This window comes from Alosa sapidissima, chromosome 11 (genome assembly GCF_018492685.1).
Source record: "Alosa sapidissima isolate fAloSap1 chromosome 11, fAloSap1.pri, whole genome shotgun sequence".
In the NCBI taxonomy this organism is placed as follows: Eukaryota; Metazoa; Chordata; class Actinopteri; order Clupeiformes; family Clupeidae; genus Alosa; species Alosa sapidissima.
Window position 1 is genome coordinate 36334336 of NC_055967.1, and position 19866 is coordinate 36354201.

General features: G+C 40.0%; 1 protein-coding gene across 1 annotated transcript; it reads left to right on the forward strand.

Annotated features, from left to right (window-relative positions):
* Nucleotides 1-258: 258 nt before the first annotated feature.
* Nucleotides 259-15866, forward strand: LOC121724348 (FYVE, RhoGEF and PH domain-containing protein 6-like). The gene is made up of 21 exons (XM_042110849.1): nt 259-587; nt 1566-3573; nt 5151-5283; nt 5541-5608; nt 5691-5721; nt 6701-6852; nt 7065-7221; nt 7358-7445; nt 8460-8510; nt 8650-8708; nt 8802-8873; nt 9564-9632; nt 12450-12533; nt 12623-12702; nt 12853-12955; nt 13226-13366; nt 13567-13693; nt 13953-14044; nt 14167-14295; nt 14686-14837; nt 14935-15866. Exons 1-21 carry the CDS (start codon nt 572-574, stop codon nt 14969-14971), a joined length of 3849 nt encoding a protein of 1282 aa, XP_041966783.1. The 5' UTR covers nt 259-571; the 3' UTR covers nt 14972-15866.
* The last annotated feature ends 4000 nt before the right edge of the window (nt 15867-19866 follow it).

Consider the following 19866-nt stretch of genomic DNA (forward strand, 5'->3'; position numbering starts at 1 on the left):
CTAAACTATCATGCACTTCAGAATTTTAACTATGCACACACTGGTGGAATAGTTATGATGATACTGCAATAAGTTCACAACCAACAAATCGGCAATGAGCCAAATGAAGAGAAATGTCGTGACTGATGAAATGGCATCTTATTACCGGGTGTCTGTCTAAACCCCAGTGACATCATGTTTGGCCTAAATATGAGATGTGGTTGGGCTTGGTCTTACATTTGTACGCGTTTGCCATTAGTGTGGTTCATGATGACACAGCTGAGATAGAAGAACATTTAGCGCCTCTAGCGGTGAGTTAGGTTACTGACCGTGCTCTTCCACTCGACTCGAGAGTAGGCAGTATGCTGCTACTCCGCAGTGTTTGTGAAGCTCGAACAGAGGAAAGCAGTTGTAGCCTAGGCTACTGAAGCACACGCGAAATTGAGAAGGAAATTGTAACTACCCATGAAAACAACACAGAAGTTATGTCTGCTGTCTTATCGATGTCAATTATAGGCTACTTCGTTCAGAAGTAACATTTGGATTATGTTTGAGGCTACTGGAGAACTGTAAGAACAGCGGCGTTGGAACGATGATGATGAGAACAGGTAAGTTGATTACCCTTCACTTATTTGTAGTAGGCCTAGGCTAAGGTTGCCTATACACTTATCAGGGAATAGGCATTCTCTTACCCTATTGAACGGCCTCTATCCAACACTGTGTTTGCCTAAACAGGATTTTACAGTTGGCTGTGATTGTTTTCATAGTTGTTCTTTGTGAACGATGTGCTACCTTAAGTCAATTAGGCCTATTAGGCACCCTTACTTTCCACATAATCTGTGATCAAGTTGTAAAAGCACCTGATGATGGGCAAACCTGCTGTTTAACAGAATAACTATCGAAAAATAAGGCACATTACCTGGAGAAAAACATTTTTGTGGGGCACAGGGAAATCCTTGGCACCTTGTCAGAACATTAAACTCCTTGTATGCCAGCTGCAGTTTATCATATATGGAGTGTGTGGTCTAACACTGTTTTCCCCCTCTAAATCAGCAAGGAGATGTGAATGCCAATTTGTTGACGTTGTTGTAGTAACAATTTTAGATTTAGTATCATAAACAAGTTTGACAACAGCATTTTTACATGGTCCTTTGTAAAGATGACTTTTAGTCTTTAAGTCTTGTGGGCTTTATTTTATTAAAAACTTTATTTTTAAGTTATAGCGTATAAAGGAATATTTTCAAATGGAACATGCAAGACATAATGCACAGTAAAGATGATGCACAGTATACAGGAGACAGCATATAAGATATAATATACAAACCCGCTATGCCATGTGTCATTTTTACATGGATCCTGTGGGATGTTTTTTTAGTTTTCAGCCTTGTGTTTCAGATATTTACTAACTAAAACAAATAGGCAATTGTCATGGTACTGTTGGAGAATTACAGGAATTCTTTAATACAATCCGAATAATCCGATTCCGATTGGCTAATTATTTGCTGGTTTATTGTTTTTTTAAGTACTTATTTATCTTAATCCTTGATATGATTTGTCCTTTTATCATTTGTCATCTAATTACTCAGGTGTGGAAAAACCCCCTTTGGCACCCAAGCCAAAAGCCATTCAAAAGACACAAAAACCAAAACCACCACCTATAGCACCTAAGCCAGGTGTACTTTCACAGCCTTCTTCAGTGGAGAAAAGAACAGAGAAGCCACCAATTGCACCTAAACCATGCCTTCCCCAAAATACCCACACATCCGCACATGAGAAACCTCCAGTTCTGAGGACAAATGGTCCTCTCTTAGCACAACAGAAATTAGGGACCACTAGTAATGTGGGTTTGCTCAATTCAAGGAATGGTATACATCTGGGGCCAAAGAAACGTGAATGGGATTACATAATTCCAATTTGTGTCTGCAGTCGGGACGATTGTCCACAATGCAAGCCAAAGGAGGACAGCAAACAAGCTATAACAAATCCAGGAAAAGACCAGGGAAACAAGCAAAATGAAGGCTTCAAGAAGCTTGTACCAAGATGTCGAACAAAATTTGACATAGAGCCTGACATGGCAGAAACCAAGAACGGCCTTATCAGCACTTGGATTCCAAATAGCTCACCGCTTGAGAGTCTCCGTAGCAACAGTAGTTCCGTGCGAAGGGCTCAGGAAGTGATGGCGGAGCAGAGCAGCCCTGTCGAGAGGCTTGATGACCGTAACGCTGCTCACAGGAACTCCACGTTCAGAACTAGACGCACTCCTCTTCAGAGGACCTGGAGCGATGAGGTCAACGGCAACACTCACTGTCAACCTTCAAGGACCTCTGCAGAGCCCTCAGACAGCCACAGATTAGACGGGAACCAAATCAGAGACTCCACAGGGATCACCCCCTCAATCCCAGCAGCCCCCCAGAAGCCCCTACCTACTCCAGCGCCCCGCAGGCCGAGGGCAGAGACCCCAGTACACCAGGGGGACACTAAAATGTGCAAAGCTGACATGAGAACATCTAGTGGTATGAATCTCACTGAGACAATGACTGATGCAGTGAACATCACTGCAGTTTCTAGTGAAAACACCTCCTTATATGAATCTGTTGAAACAGGCTATGTGGATTTGCACATGCCAGTTCCTATTCCGAGACAGAAAACAGGAAACCTGGAAAAGCCTGCTCCGTTTGGCCGGACGGAGCTCGCAAACGTGGCAGAGTATTTCTATAAAGCAACGGAATTCTCAGTAGATGCTGATGACGGTGACGTTGAGAACAGTGAGAGTCCATGCACAGTTATCCAACCTAAACAGCTGAAGCTTACCAATCAACTCACTGTGGCAACAAGGGTAAGGTCAGAAAATGGAAAGCCACCAATAACATCCCCAGAAAAGCAACATAGACAGCACTTCCCTACTGTCACATCTCAGAGCACAAAGAAAGAGGAGAACACCTTGGGAATAGCTAAAGACAATCAGAGCTATCTTAATCCTGCTCCAAAAGAACTGGACAATACAAAGAAGTCAGTTGGAAAGCAAGTTTCTAATTCCAGCCCTGGCAACACAAAGGGGAAGCTGTTTGGTCAAAGCCTGAGGCCAAAAGCCAAGTCTTTCACATCCGTGGATCTGCTTCGCCCTGATGGAAGCAGAAAAATCTCTTTCCGGAAGTTTCTGGACATTAATATTTCTGTGAAAAAGCTGCCCAAACTTTTGACCAAACGGGGACAGGCCACTGATTGCATGTCAGTGGAAATGGAAGAGTCTGTGGATGGGGACGAGGAGAGAGAGGGAGCCCCCGCTGGGAAGGCCAGACCTCCCGCGAATCGGAAGCTGTCCTGTCCAGTGATCGGCATGGAGCAGAGTGTGGACGGAGAGGACATCTTCCCTGGGGCAGAAGCTGCAGTGGAGTACGAGAACTTCCCAATCTATGAGGATATTCCAGATTACATGAACCTTCCAGGCTCAAGTGCGTTGGCTCCCTCGACAGCCCCAGACTCGTGGCAGAGCTCCTCCTGGCCGGATGAGGAGAACATCTATGAGGAGCAGGATCCTTATGAGCTGATAGGAGAGTACGCTGATGACACACAACAGCACAACGGATACGAGAGGTAATTATCAATGTGCATATGGAACACAGACTAATAAATGGACCAATAATAATACCTCATCACACCAGCATAGAGTGGGTAAAACACTTGATTTGATATGATAGAATTTACCTTCATTTCAAATTGCCTGCTATGCATACAGCAATGTCTTCTCAGACATTGATGACGTACAGTTTCTTAATATTGGGAGAACATGACAGCCTTGCACAATATAGTAAATTCACAGTTTTGCTGTTTCTTAATGATTTATGCTCTTACATATCCACACCCTCATTCTTCTATCAGACCAGTCATTATGATGACACAATAAAGTGGCTAGTCCAGGTGACGAGGTGGAGTACAAGCTCGAGAAGTATGCAAAGTATTCTTTAAATATGTTTAGGTGTTTCCACCAAGTCGTTTCCCTTTCTATTTCAACACCTCAATTGCAACCCACAGCATCATGTCTATAGGCCTGCTGGAATTCAAGGAAGCCCTGGTAAACTTTGTGTGAATGAAGTAAGAAAAAAGTAGTGTCCAGGTAACAGCAAACTTCTTGTCACCCAAATATTTATGATCTGATGAAATACTCATGGTTGAAAATAAAAACACTCAGGGTTAATACTTTGCACCATAATAATCTTGTGCTGAGCAGCAAGCGCCCTTCAATAAGAGGCTTGTTTGCAAACGGGCTCAGAAGTGGTCACATCCGCAGCAGTAAGCAGCTCAGTGCGGCGTTGCATCCAAACTCTGGATTCAGAATGTTCTGAATGTTAATGTCCCTTGCGTAGTTTGTTACACTCCGTGATGAAGTAGGAGATGCTCGAGTCTGTCAGATCAATCTGTTGGCTCATTTTAACATAGTCAACAACGTTGGTGTTATGACATTGCAAGATTAATGATGGACTATACTCTCTAGAGATCATCTGGATGATTTCTCACTGGAAGACTCACAATGTTTTTGGTTTACAACAACATTGCATTAGTTTGTTTGTGTAGAAGTTACAGTCTTATATTCTTGTTGTGTTTTGTCTTTTGGGATGGTACAGTTTTGACTAATATCCACTGTGTAACCGATGTGTTGGACAGCTGTTTGCACAGCATATCGTTCCATGAAACCAAGTCACAGGACAATGATGCATGTTAAGGACATTATGGATGATGCCTCAATGCAATAACTCAAAACAAACTCAAAACAGGTTTATCTGTTAGCTATAGTTTTTGGAGATTAGTCTTTACAGAGGGATAGCTCCACAAGATTATCATAAGCTAAGCTCTCGCACCAAGTGCCATTTACCATGGCAATACAAAACATGTGATTCGGTTTGGTAAAACCAGTGAACAGAAAATACTATTGTGCAAATATGATCTGGAACCTAATAAAACATAGTTTGGTAAAACCAGTAAACAGAAAATACTATTGTGCAAATATGATCTGGAAGCTAATAAAACATTGTGTAGTTTGTTGACTTTCTTAAAATGCTTCAGTACAATTATGGCAAACACAACATTACAATTATGGCAAACACAACATTACAACTGGGTAGGGATGTTTTGGTCTCATGCCAAACGAAAAACCATTCTGTGTGTTTTCACAGGGCCAGGATTGAGGAGGATGTGGGTCAGGGTTATGGGCACTCTGAAGAGGAGATCTGCCACAGTTCAGAGGATGAGGATGATCGGAGCACAAGCTCAAGCCAAGGGGATCATGAAGGTTCTGAACACAATCATGTGAGTCTCTTATGCTTGTGGGCTTACTGTGGTTAATCCAGATGTATATCTAACCTGAGATCAAAGTTGAAGGTGTGGATCAAATTTGGAGTTACAGTACACTATATAAACACATGTAATCATATGTCCCATGTCATATACCCCATACAGACATACAATCATATGTCCCATGTCATATACCCCATACAGACATACAATCATATGTCCCATGTCATATACCCCATAAAATGTCTAATACCAAACTGGTCTTTCATCAGCATGTTGGAGAAACCAAGAAGAGCAAAGTGGTTCATATCGCCAGAGAAATAATGAGTTCAGAAAAAGTGTAAGTTACTATACCACAGGAATATTATTATTTCTACCTACATTTAGCAAGAAAAAGTAATCATTTTCATTTCTCCCTATAGGTTTGTGGATGTTCTGAAGCTTCTTCATATTGTGAGTATTTGAAAGCAACTAAAACCTCTGAGTGTTTTATATTTATTATGTGCTACAGTGTGTGTGAGAGTGCCATTTATGTCTTAGATTGTTTTCACAGTCGGGGCACACCCATATGGTACTCATGAACATTTTTAGTCTGAAGAACAGGCTGAATTTCTGGCATTTTTGTTGGTTTTGTTCAGCTCTTCAGTGGTTGTTTGTGGCCCCCAAATTACCCATGCGCACTTGTGTCTCAACTTAGTCCAGAGTGTTGAGACTGGGAACTGAGACTGTGAACTCTGTGCCCTCTGCTCTGTGCTTTGTTTTGACCAGATGAGAGGAGGTCTGAACTCATTAAGATGTGGTGTTGTGAATATACATGTAGCATGCTCAGTTTGTGCCCTCTTCCAGAAGTCTGAACCATTTCAGACGTCATGGTTTAAGTTTAAAGGCTTTGGTTCTGTCAACAACTGACAGCAGTAACTGTAGAAAGAACTGGCCTGTCCACCTTTACATGAAGACGTAAATATATCAGACCTTTCCATGAAGACATAAATATATCAGACCTTTACATGAAGACGTAAATATCAGACCTTGTTTGAAGCACTTGTGGTCATAAGACTCAGGGGCGTCTAAAAGGCCTAAGGCTTTGCCAAGTGCTGTATTTCAAGCTAAGCGTTTGGACACAACAAAGCACCACGCAATCTGCTAAGCTGTACCAGGCGGACCCTTGCATTGAAGCCCATGCTATTGTTAGGCTGTGGAAACCCAGGGCAGCCCTGTCAGACGCGCCAGAGAACGAGAATTAGGCCATATTTTGCTGGTGTGACATTTTATTTTTTGTGTGAAATTGTAGGGTGTATCTTCAGAGGGGCAGAGTCTTGCTATTGTTATGCACAGTTACAGTAGGACATTTTAGAATGTTGTGAGTGAGTTTTTGTACCTTTGTCACTGTTTGTTGGTTTTCTGTCTGATGCACCTATTTGTGACTCTGTAGGACTTTCGAGATGCAGTGGCCAAGGTCTCTCAGCAGGCAGGAAAGCCTGTGATTGAGGAGCGCAACCTGAATCAGATCCTGTACTACCTCCCACAGTTATATGAGCTCAACCAGGACCTGCTTAAAGAGCTGGAGGACCGGGTAGCCCAATGGTACCTTCACAATCTTCTACATGCTTGTTTATGCATAGCACCAGCAATAGAGGAAGAATAAGATGCCATATAAAGTGGCCATTTCAGCTCTAAAAAGTGTATTGCTATTTATTTACTGGTTTATCTTTTATCAAATAAAAGCACAAAGTGCTTTAGAGTCTATGTGAATATAAATAAAACAAAAACAAAAAGTTTCCCTTTTGTTTTGACAGGGATCAGTATTCCCAGTTAGCCGACATCTTTGTTAAGAAAGGGCCATATCTAAAGATGTACTCCACGTATATCCGCGAGTTCGACAAGAATGTGGCCCTACTAGATGAGCAGTGTCGGAAGAACCCAAGCTTCGCCGCAGCTGTGAGGGAATTTGAAGTAAGTCATCCAGGTCAACCAGTCTGGTCAGTTTATGGCTTATACCTTGAAGAAGTGCCTGGTGTATTTCTAGGTGGATAATGTTTTTCCACTAGACAAATTTTGTCTTCATCCTCTAATTTTTTTTTTGTCACAGGCAAGCCCTCGTTGTGCCAACTTAGCACTGAGGCATTACCTACTGAAACCCATTCAGAGGATACCTCAATACCAGCTATTACTAACAGGTGGGCTAGCTGATATGTCAGTAATGTCATACCTACTGATACATTTAGTTTAAAGTGGTACAGTGTACAGTGGCTGCTACTTTTAATGTAATGTTGTGCAGTATATTGTAGCAATTTCTTTATTGGTTTAGTATTTATATTTTGATATTACCGTTATTTATTTGAGGGGGCACAGATTTTATTTGAGGGGGCATGGGGCACCATCCCCTTTTGTCCCCCCTTAGTGCCGGCTCTGCTGCACTTCCTACAGGGAATGATTACTGTATCATTTTATGAAACACAACTTTCTCTAAGTCTTAGTGGCACCTCATGCTATATAATCTTTTCTGTAAATCCAGTAAAATATGTTGTTATTTACATCATGTTCCTGCCTCCAAAAAGCCTAAGTCATGGACCCTAAGTGGAAATAGCTGACCAGCCTGTTCAAAAGTCATCCTCCAAAGAATGTCTTACATAAAACATTTTTCATTTACATTGCTTTGTGTTTCTTGATGCTCTAAAACTACGTATCAAATCTGATTAAACAGGCTTTTTGTTAACCTTGTATGCACATGTATTCACATAAAGGTATAGTTCAGACATCCCTTACAGAAATGTCAGGTTTCTGGTGAACAGTTGCCGCAAATTTGCGACAAGGTCACATTTTCACATGCAAATTAGATTTCTGGTAAACAGTTGCGGTTAACTTTTGCCTATGTTGTAGCAAATTTGTAGGAATGTCATATGCAAATTAGGTTTGTCACCAGAAGTTCACTGGTAGTTTGCCATTATTGACTAAGTGTGGTGGCAGGTCACTGGCGAACACATTTGCCACTAGTGGCAAACTTCTCATTGTTGCCAGAACTTTGCTGAAAGTTTGCTTCTAGCGGCCAACATTGGCAAACTTCTGGCAATATTTTCAAGTGAACTTATTTGTTTCCCACAAATCACCCGCAAGTTTGCTGCAAATTTGTCGCAAACATTTAATTTTGTAAAGTATACTGTAGGCTTAACAATTTTTAATTATCTTTCCAGATTACTTAAAGAATCTCACAGAAGACTCAACAGACTACAAAGACACCCAAGGTTGAGTAACACAGTACAAATTAAAGATTATGTATCAAGAATCCCTGATGTTGTGTAATCCTGGTGTACTGTAAGATGCCAGTTCCTAAATTGGACTGTAAAATTATATTCTTGTCTTCTATGTTCTCCTCTTGTGCAGCTGCTTTAAGTATTGTTAAGGAGGTAGCCAATCACGCCAACGACATCATGAAACAAGGGGTAAGGGCATAATCCAATTAAATATGTGTATACTTATCTAGGGAAGTGTTATAGCAGAGTTTATCAATTGTAGACTGATTTCTGTTTTCACAGGATAACTTTCAGAAACTCATCGAAGTTCAGTGCAGGCTAACTGGGCACCATGAGATTGTTCAGCCGGGCAGGGTGAGTTCTTCAGACCCTGCATTACAGAGAGATATTCTAGTCTGAGTGTGTTCAGCCGGGCAGGGTGAGTTCTTCAGACCCTGCATTACAGAGAGATATTCTGGAAGGGTGAGTTCTTCAGACCATACATTACAGAGAGATATTCTAGCAGGGTGAGTTCTTCAGACCCTGCATTACAGAGAGATATTCTAGTCTGAGTGTGTTCAGCCGGGCAGGGTGAGTTCTTCAGACCCTGCATTACAGAGAGATATTCTAGTCTGAGTGTATTCTGTTCCGTAAGCATTTGCTACATCCACTTAGCAGCAGTCTAACTCTATTTATATACTCAGGAAGTAGTGTCATCATAGCATGATGAAGGTGGTCATCATACACTAGTTCTTTTTTCCTGCCCAAAAATAGTTTTACCAACATGCATTAATAAGTTCCACTATGAATTACCTCTGCCTAGCATTCATCTCTGGATGTAATGCAATACCAGTCACTAGCTATTGTTCCTTTTGTCAGACATTTGACAGAGAAGTTTGTCTTTAGTGTACAACAAATCACAGATTGTGATGCATGATTGGATTTTGAGTGTTCACCTACTATTTGAAAAACAAGGAACCGGTTGAAACTGGGTTAAAGTAGTCCATGTGAGCTTAGGCTTGTGTTGTGATGAGTCTGAGGTTCTGGGATTTTCTGTCATGGCAGGTGTTCCTGAAAGAGGGAATTCTGATGAAGCTCTCGCGGAAAGTCATGCAACCACGAATGTTTTTCCTGGTAAGACTTTTTACTGAGACAACTAAGGTTGTGAAAAGGTTTTGAAAAAAAAAAAGGCTTTTGGAAAAGCAGAGTTTTTTTTCTGAAGTTGGTGATGGTGAAAGTGTGGTAGCGCATTTCATTTCAGGAAGGCAAACGATTACGAATTGTTTCACCTGCTATATAGATATAATACCTAGTATCTGCTATATAGATATAATACCTAGTATCTGCTATATAGATATAATACCTAGTATCTGCTATATAGATATAATACCTAGTATCTGCTATATAGATATAATACCTAGTATCTGCTATATAGATATAATACCTAGTATCTGCTATATAGATATAATACCTAGTATCTGCTATATAGATATAATACCTAGTATCTGCTATATAGATATAATACCTAGTATCTGCTATATAGATATAATACCTAGTATCTGCTATATAGATATAATACCTAGTATCTGCTATATAGATATAATACCTAGTATCTGCTATATAGATATAATACCTAGTATCTGCTATATAGATATAATACCTAGTATCTGCTATATAGATATAATACCTAGTATCTGTTATATAGATATAATACCTAGTATCTGCTATATAGATATAATACCTAGTATCTGTTATATAGATATAATACCTAGTATCTGTTATATAGATATAATACCTAGTATCTGCTATATAGATATAATACCTAGTATCTGTTATATAGATATAATACCTAGTATCTGCTATATAGATATAATACCTAGTATCTGTTATATAGATATAATACCTAGTATCTGTTATATAGATATAATACCTAGTATCTGCTATATAGATATAATACCTAGTATCTGTTATATAGATATAATACCTAGTATCTGCTATATAGATATAATACCTAGTATCTGTTATATAGATATAATACCTAGTATCTGTTATATAGATATAATACCTAGTATCTGCTATATAGATATAATACCTAGTATCTGTTATATAGATATAATACCTAGTATCTGCTATATAGATATAATACCTAGTATCTGCTATATAGATATAATACCTAGTATCTGCTATATAGATATAATACCTAGTATCTGCTATATAGATATAATACCTAGTATCTGCTATATAGATATAATACCTAGTATCTGCTATATAGATATAATACCTAGTATCTGCTATATAGATATAATACCTAGTATCTGCTATATAGATATAATACCTAGTATCTGCTATATAGATATAATACCTAGTATCTGCTATATAGATATAATACCTAGTATCTGCTATATAGATATAATACCTAGTATCTGCTATATAGATATAATACCTAGTATCTGCTATATAGATATAATACCTAGTATCTGCTATATAGATATAATACCTAGTATCTGCTATATAGATATAATACCTAGTATCTGTTATATAGATATAATACCTAGTATCTACTATATAGATATAATACCTAGTATCTGCTATATAGATATAATACCTAGTATCTGTTATATAGATATAATACCTAGTATCTGTTATATAGATATAATACCTAGTATCTGTTATATAGATATAATACCTAGTATCTACTATATAGATATAATACCTAGTATCTGTTATATAGATATAATACCTAGTATCTGCTATATAGATATAATACCTAGTATCTGTTATATAGATATAATACCTAGTATCTGTTATATAGATATAATACCTAGTATCTACTATATAGATATAATACCTAGTATCTGTTATATAGATATAATACCTAGTATCTGTTATATAGATATAATACCTAGTATCTGCTATATAGATATAATACCTAGTATCTGTTATATAGATATAATACCTAGTATCTGCTATATAGATATAATACCTAGTATCTGCTATATAGATATAATACCTAGTATCTGCTATATAGATATAATACCTAGTATCTGCTATATAGATATAAAATGTCAGTGGGCAAGTGGATCCAACCTGTGTATGAACCTCCTTCCCTGAGCTTTCTTCTATGTATGCCGCAAGGTTTCAGGTTTTGGTCTCAGAGCTGGAGTATGTTTCTCAGGTTGCATTCGGACCATGGTTAAGACTGGGAGGGAAACAAAAGGGGAGTTGCGTTTAGGACGTTAATATATACAATGTCTAAGTATAAGTATATATACTCTTTTGATCCCGTGAGGGAAATTTGGTCTCTGCATTTATTCCAATGCGTGAATTAGTGAAACACACGCAGCACACAGTGAACACACAGTGATGTGAAATCCCGACGCAGTGAGCTGCCTGCTACAGCGGCGCTCGGGGAGCAGTGAGGGGTTAGGTGCCTTGCTCAAGGGCACTTCAGCCGTTCCTACTGGTCGGGGTCCGAACCAGCAACCCTCCGGTTACAAGTCCGAAGACCATTACAAGCGCTAACCAGTAGGCCACAGCTGCCCCCACATCTGCACAGAGCTCAGTGGTGTGAAACGTGTTGCTTAGTTCCTCATGCCTGAAACCAGAGCTTTTGGCCCACACGTGATGCCTTCTGTTGTAGAGTTTGATCACAATGCAGAACTGGACTTCTGTTGGTGCAAGATGCAGTCTATCCTCATTCAGAAGCTACTGCCACCTAGCAGCTCACTATGTTCACTGCTGCCATCTAGCTGCTTACTATGTCCACTGCATGTTTGTAACATATTTATGAATATTATACAAAGACTTTTTTTTTTTTTTACAAACTTCCAAAACTCCTGTTCTGTTTACTTAGCGTTTTCTGACAAAAAAATGCTGCTGCTGTTCTTTAAATGAGCTAAAATAACTTTGTGCGTGCGATAGTTACTACAAAACGACATGTTTGTCTCTTAGTTCAACGATGCCTTGCTGTACACAACTCCGGTCCAGTCGGGGCAGTTCAAGTTGAACAACATGCTTTCTCTAGCAGGAATGAAGGTGGGTTGGAACACAATGTTGTCTGACTTCTGTCTCACTGTTATGCATGAGTCGGTGAGGTTATTGACTGTATGACGCTCAATGTGCAGGTCACTAGACCCAGTCAGGAGGGTTACCAAAATGAACTCAACATCGAGAGTGTTGAGCGCTCTTTCATTCTATCAGCAAGGTAATTATATTACACACAGACATTTCAGACAATGAAGGCTATACCGGTACATGGCTTCTGTATACTTTTAGAATAACATCTACTATTTATGTCGTCATGTCAATGGAAAAGTCTTCTTTACCGTACTCCGTTTTTCTTCACTCTTCCTAGCTCCGAATCAGAACGGGATGCCTGGTTAGAGGCCATCTCTACAGCCATCGGTGAATATACCAAGAAGATGATCACTTTCATTTCAAGCAGATATCAGGAAGAGGTAAGCAGCCTCTGCTGTCATGTTATGGTTTTAGGGTTCATGTTTGACTGTGAGCCCAAACCTCTTCTCTGTGATCACTGCATGACCTATCTTCCTGTAAGTGTAACTGGAGGATGCTCTGTGTGTAGGGGGAGGGAGATGCCTGTGGGGCCTCCCTGGGCTCCTGTAAGTGTAACTGGAGGATGCTCTGTGTGTGTAGGGGGAGGGAGATGCCTCTGGGGCCTCCCTGGGCTCCTGTAAGTGTAACTGGAGGATGCTCTGTGTGTGTAGGGGGAGGGAGATGCCTCTGGGGCCTCCCTGGGCTCTAAAGCCCCCATCTGGATCCCAGACCCGCGCACCACCATGTGTATGATCTGCACCTGCGAGTTCACGCTCACCTGGAGGCGACACCACTGCAGGGCCTGCGGGAAGGTGAGGTGCTTCACACCCCCCGCCATTTCAATTCCTTTCCTCACATCCAAATACAGACAGTGGCATCTGAAAACAAAAACAGAAAAATCCCTTCCTATACATGTTAAAAATTAGGATATTGTTGCAAACTGAAACATTTTAGTTAAAGTTTTTATTAGGTTGGGCATTGTACATTGCTAACTTGTGTTTACTTGTGGCAGGTGGTGTGTCAGACTTGTTCAAATAACAAGCATCAGCTCGAGTACTTGAAGAACCAACCCGCTCGTGTGTGTGATCAGTGCTTTGTCTCTCTACAGAAGAGGACAGCAGAACTGACCCTCGGCACAGGTATTATAATCCGGCTTTTCAAATAACTAAACATTGGGATTGACAGACAAAATTCTAAAGTAATATGAAGATTCGGTTCCATTTCAGAGTAGTGCTATTTCATTTAGAATTTGCTCTGTTCATTTGCTCATTAACAAGTGTCTCTTAAAATTACTATGTAGTTTAACTATTGCAGTAAATGTAAATTTAATATTGTGGAAGTTTCTATTTTTAAGAATGAAGAGTGAAGATTAAAACATTCCAACTTGTCCATTCTTAGGTGGCCAGGCGCAAAGCAATGCCTCTTCAACTGGCAAATCTGCCGCCTTCCCCTTCAGGAAGCATAAGAGGATCCCTGCAGCTCTCAAAGAGGTCGCTGCTTCTCTCCATTGTGCACAATAGAGTTACAACCCTTAAATCAGTTATAGAAAATCTATCAAACATGTTCACAGAGATGAAAGGCTTCAAATGGTCATATTCCAACCACATTTTAGGTGTCCGCAAACACAGATGTCTCATCTATGAGTGGCTACCTTGAAAGGTCAAAGGGTAACAAGAAGCAATGGAAAAGGTTTTGGTTTGTCATCAAGGATAAAGTCCTATACACATATGCTGCTAGTGAGGTAAGAAACGGGTGCCTTTCTTTGTTTAGTTAGACTTGTATATCAAGTGCTGTGTTGGTATCTTTACAAACAATACATATCAAAACTATTGCTGGCTCAATAAATTATTTTAGTTAATACCATACAATATAATATTCACTTTGTGTGAGTACTCTAAACACAAATTATACTCACATTCATTCATTCCAATCAATCATTCAAGATTACTTGGATGATATATGTTATATAATATTTATAATATTATATATGATACAGTTGGTAGACAAACACTTTTTGAAGTGAATGAAGAGTCCTAATATTTATCATATTATATATGATACAGTTGGTAGACGGAAACATTTTTCAAGTGAATGAAGAGTTCTAATATTGAATGGTTCGTTGTTGTTTTAGGATGTTGCCGCTCTTGAGAGTCAGCCTCTTCTGGGCTTCAAGCTGAGGACGGAGGAGAGGGCTGGCACCACACAGACCCTGCAGTTCAAGCTCTATCATAAAGACACCCTCCATCACATGTTTAAAGCAGATGACACCCATGCTTTGCAGAGGTATTTTGATTCAGCTCTGTTTTCAGATTTATGAGTAGCCTCTAATTAAATGTATTGGGCAACAGTGAAGTGATATGTTCCTGTGTTTCTTATGCAGATGGACAGAAGCTTTCCAAAAAGCCATGGTCCTGTGACCTTAGACAATCCATGAGTCTTGGATTCTCAGGCTCTTTATTGTGTGAATCAGTAAATGGACATAGCATGGATGCAACACAAATACTGACCGCAAAGAGAACCTTCCAAGAGTCGGCTGAAGTTCTCCTGAAGCATCCCATAAACAAATAGGTTTAAAGTGGGAACTGCCAAATATATTTTCTGTAGTTTTCAGTGACTGCTTCATAGATGAATGCAGTGGACTCATGAAACCATGCATTTGATGGGCTATGCAATGTAATTAATGAAATGATTTTAATGTATGAAAACATTTTTTACCACCCTTTGATAAGCAGGCTAACTTTTATCTCACCATATACATTCTGTAAAACTTGTTTTTAAAATAAACTATGCTATTTTAGTATTTATGGTTCAGACATAAGATAATATATTTTCTAATACCGAGAAAACAAAGTACTAAACTATCTGGAGATCTTAACAGGAACTGACACAAAGTCTTGTCTCTACCTGTGTAACATACTGTTTAAAGCCTCTGTTCTTTATTGTTGGAAATGGTTGAAGATGGATCAGAATGTTTAGTTAGTTAAGCTGTCATATAATACAGGGTGATTCTAGTTAAATGGCCATTTCCTTCACCACTAGGTGAGAAGTGGACTTCCATGTTAGATTATTGTGGTAATAAATGACTCTGTTTTTCTCAAGTCTTTAGAGAGCACTTGAGATTCACCACAAGGCAGGTTTATCCTTTCATGTAGGCTAAGCCTATATGGCCCACCCTTCCCTTGTTCATATGCACTGTAAATATTGTCAATATTTATTTAACTTGTTTAATGTCTTGCCTTGTTTTGCATTTGGTGCAGATAACTCTGCACATCATGGAAAAGTGACGATTCATATAAAAAATATATAAAAATGCACAGATTTTGGATTGTTTATAGACCTATCCCTATACTATATGTCCCATCCACACTGCTTTAGGTAGAGGCAAGCCGTTATATACAGATGCTGGACATATAATTAGAATATCATTGAAAAAGTTTATTTCAGTAATTCCATTCAAAAAGTGAAACTTGTATAATGTATACATTCATTCCACACAGACTGATATTTCAAGTGTTTACTTCTTTTAATTTGGATGATTATAACTGACAACTGGCGGCCTTACATTGTACGATTTTGGTCTGTTTTTACAGTCGGCGTCTAAATTTCCAAAGTCGGACAGAAATCATGAGAGTTGTGCTGGAATCGCGGCGCGCTCCCGTCAACTAGATCGTTAAGTGTAAGGTGCCAATCTTAGCGGTTTTAAGTCAGTCGGAGTCAGTCCTTTTCTAGTTTTGTCGTTACGACAATATCAAACATGTTTGATATTATCGTAAGTCTTTCTAGTCGTGGCTCATGCAAATAGTGACGTGAACTATAAAAGCCAATAGTGACCTCTCTCCAACACCAAACAGGAAGGGGCAAAGTAGGCGACAGATGTAGCCTATATGATTATTTGTTATTCTTATAAATTTTGTAATTTCTTATACATATTTAGTCGGCTCTTCCACGTGACAGAACAACTCTATATCGGTTAGGGATGAAACAATGCTCCAGAAACACGAAAATACGACTTTGAGTTTAGTATGCTATAATTTCAGTTCCTGTTTATCTATTGCACGATGGGTAATAATGTAAAGGAATCTAGTTGCAGTCTTGTAAATAGTGACCCTGCAAGATCCCTAGTCATTGCAAAATCATAGTCTGTGATTTAAAACTCTACTACTTGTCTTTAGATGTGAGAGGGTCTGAGACTGTAGTCTTTCACAAATCTTTTCCAAATCTTTGCGAATCTTTCCAAAGTCTGTCAGTGTAAGGAGGGCTTAATGAAAACCCCAAATTCAGTATCTCAGAAAATTAGAATATTGTGAAAAGGTTCAATATTGAAGACACCTGGTGCCACACTCTAATCAGCTAATTAACTCATAACACCTGCAAAGACCTTTAAATGGTCTCTCAGGCTAGTTCTGTAGGCTACACAATCATGGGGAAGACAGCTGACCTGACAGTTGTCCAAAAGACGACCATTGACACCTTGCACAAGGAGGGCAAGACACAAAAGGTCAATGCTAAAGAGGCTGGCTGTTCACAGAGCTCTGTGTCCAAACACATTAATAGAGAGGCAAAGGGAAGGAAAAGATGTGGTAGAAAAAAAGTGTACAATCAATAGGGATAACCGCACCCTGGAAAGGATTGTAAAACCCATATGTGGGGGTAGTGATGGCGAGATGAACCTTCTTGAACTCTTGAAGCTTTCCAGCCAAATGTGTTGAAAAGTGGTTCATTTCTCGAGGCTTCGAATGCACCCTAGGACACCTACTGGTCAATAAAAAAACACATAAAAATTCCACACACAAGAGCAATACAAAAAGCGCCATTTGGTCTGCAAATGCTTGATACATTCATAAGTACAGGCATTGGGGAATACAACCGATTCCCATGTTGAAATATTTCCTCTCTTTGTAGGCTAACAATTAAAGTAGTAGCTATAGGCGATCTCTGAAAGTTCATGAAAATCGAGACAAGGATCGAACCCAAGTTGCAAGATCCCTAATCTAACGCCTTGCCCAGTGTCCCAAAGAGTGACTTAAGTGTAGCGAAATATTTTCTCTTTTTGTAACAAATGAAGTAGAAGGTGATCCGCGAGAACATATAATCTCAAGAGGATTGAACCCAGGACGCGCGATTTCTAGTCCAACGTCTTACCCAGTGTCCTATCCTACAATCAGCCGTCTTCCAGAGAAAAATCTATATTAAATTGTAGGCTGACGTTGGGTATTTTTTACAGTCTATGGTAAAATGACACAGAAGAAAGCAAAGTGCTTTTGTAACTGAGTATGTTTGAAGAACACAGGGCAGCGAAAGTGCTTTGGTAACTGGGTAGTATTTTAAATGAACAGAGAGCAGTGAAATATAGGCCTACAACCAACCAACGAATGACAACTACCCGCGAGTAGGCTACGTATTCGAGTATGGGGCATCTTCGTCGAAGCGTCCTGCCTAAAGTGAACCACAACTCGAAGCAGTGGAGCCAAACGTGGCCTCGAACGTCACGCCTGACGTCAAATTACCAATACAACTCAAACCTCGATACGGGGCTTTGCTGGGAATGGCTTGACGTTCTCGACACACGCTTCGGAGCCTCGGTATTAACCGTAACATCACTATGTGGGGGAGATTTACAAAGAACCACCACACACAAATGTATGCAAGAGGTTAGCCGTCACATTCCTTATGTCAAGCCACTCTTGAACAAGAGACAGCGGCAAAAGCGTCTCGTCTGGGCTAAAGACAAAAAAGGACTGGACTGCTGCTGAGTGGTCCAAAGTTATGTTCTCTGATGAGAGTAAATGTTGCATTTCCTTTGGAAATCAAGGTCCCAGAGTCTGGAGGAAGAGAGGAGAGGCACAGAATCCACATTGCTTGAAGTCCAGTGTAAAGTTTCCACAGTCAGTGATGGTGTGGGGTGCCGTGTCATCTGCTGGTGTTGGTCCACTGTGTTTTTCTGGGGTCCAAGGTCAACGCAGCCGTTTACCAGGAAGTTTTAGAGTACTTCATGCTTCCTGCTGCTGACCAACTTTATGGAGATGCAGATTTCATTTTCCAACAGGACTTGGCACCTGCACACAGTGCCAAAGCTACCAGTACCTGGTTTAAGGACCATGGTACCCCTGTTCTTAATTGGCCAGCAAACTTGCCTGTATGATGTGCCCAATGAAGCGAGTCTTCGGAGCTTGCGTCGAGCAGAAAGGGGCGTGCCAGATGAAGCCCCGGTTCGAGGCTTGTGTCGTTTCCATAAAAATCACGTGACTGATGACAAACGAGGCCTCGGTTTGTGAATGTGATGTCTGAAGCTTCGTTTTTGACACCCACCCACGTGACTGCTTCGGAATCTGATTCAAAGGCTTTGCATTGCGCGGACCATGGCACCCGCTCTAGTGTCGGAATGAGTTGTGTTGTATTGAGTCAGGCGAAATTTGTGGGTAGCCCTGTTTTCTTTCCGGAAAATGTCCATAATCCATAATATCATGCACATAGAAATAAAGAAGAAATAGCCTAGGCCTAGCCTAAAGCTTTGCCATTTAGAACAATGACATTAAAACGTGTCTGCGTTGCAATCTTGTCTCAACTTCAATCATGTCATTTAAAAGCAATACAGGCTAATAATTTCTATGTAGGCCTAACAATAATGGCTGTCATAATATTTTCCTTTTAATGAAAGTTTGATTCATGAAACGTCAAACTATGTCAGGCCATGTAGGGTTTGGTTTAATTAGGCGCCTGGTCGTTTCCTTTTCACTCTCGTCCATAGCGTGTTGAGGCTGATAATACTTCGTCCTGGTTCAAAAGCTAAGTAGTGTCTACTGCGGTCGTTAAGGGGATGGGAGACCGATTGGATCATTGACTGGGATAACACATGATTTCACGCCTCCACGGAAACACCAATCTTCACGTGATAACGAGTGACGGGATTATGTTGCCTAATCGTATTTTATTGTATTAAATTGAGACAAACAGAAATGCAAATTTCTTGTAACACTTTTAATGTAATGAATGAGAACATTTCGAAGCTTTGGCATTGTGTTGAACGTTGTAGGCATTCTTTTCACTAGTCCGTGGCTGCGATAATTTATGCAAAACACCAGATGTCGCTGTGTTTTTCTTGTCTTCCATGTTTCGAAGCTTCGGCACATTTCCCTAATGCACTCGAGGCTTCATTTACCCATCACTACTTGCCTGACCTTAACCCATAGGAAATCTATGGGGTATTGTGAAGAGGAAGATGCGATACGCCAGACCCAACAATGCAGAAGAGCTGAAGCAGCCCTGTATTGAGTGCTGTACATGCTCATACTTTTCAGTTGGCCAACATTTC

Excerpts from the sequence above, each read along its gene's own strand:
- LOC121724348 (XM_042110849.1), top strand. Across the intron at positions 12,703-12,852 it reads TCTTTCATTCTATCAGCAAG|CTCCGAATCAGAACGGGATG; the intron begins GTAATTATATTA and ends CACTCTTCCTAG. Across the intron at positions 12,956-13,225 it reads CAAGCAGATATCAGGAAGAG|GGGGAGGGAGATGCCTCTGG; the intron begins GTAAGCAGCCTC and ends CTGTGTGTGTAG.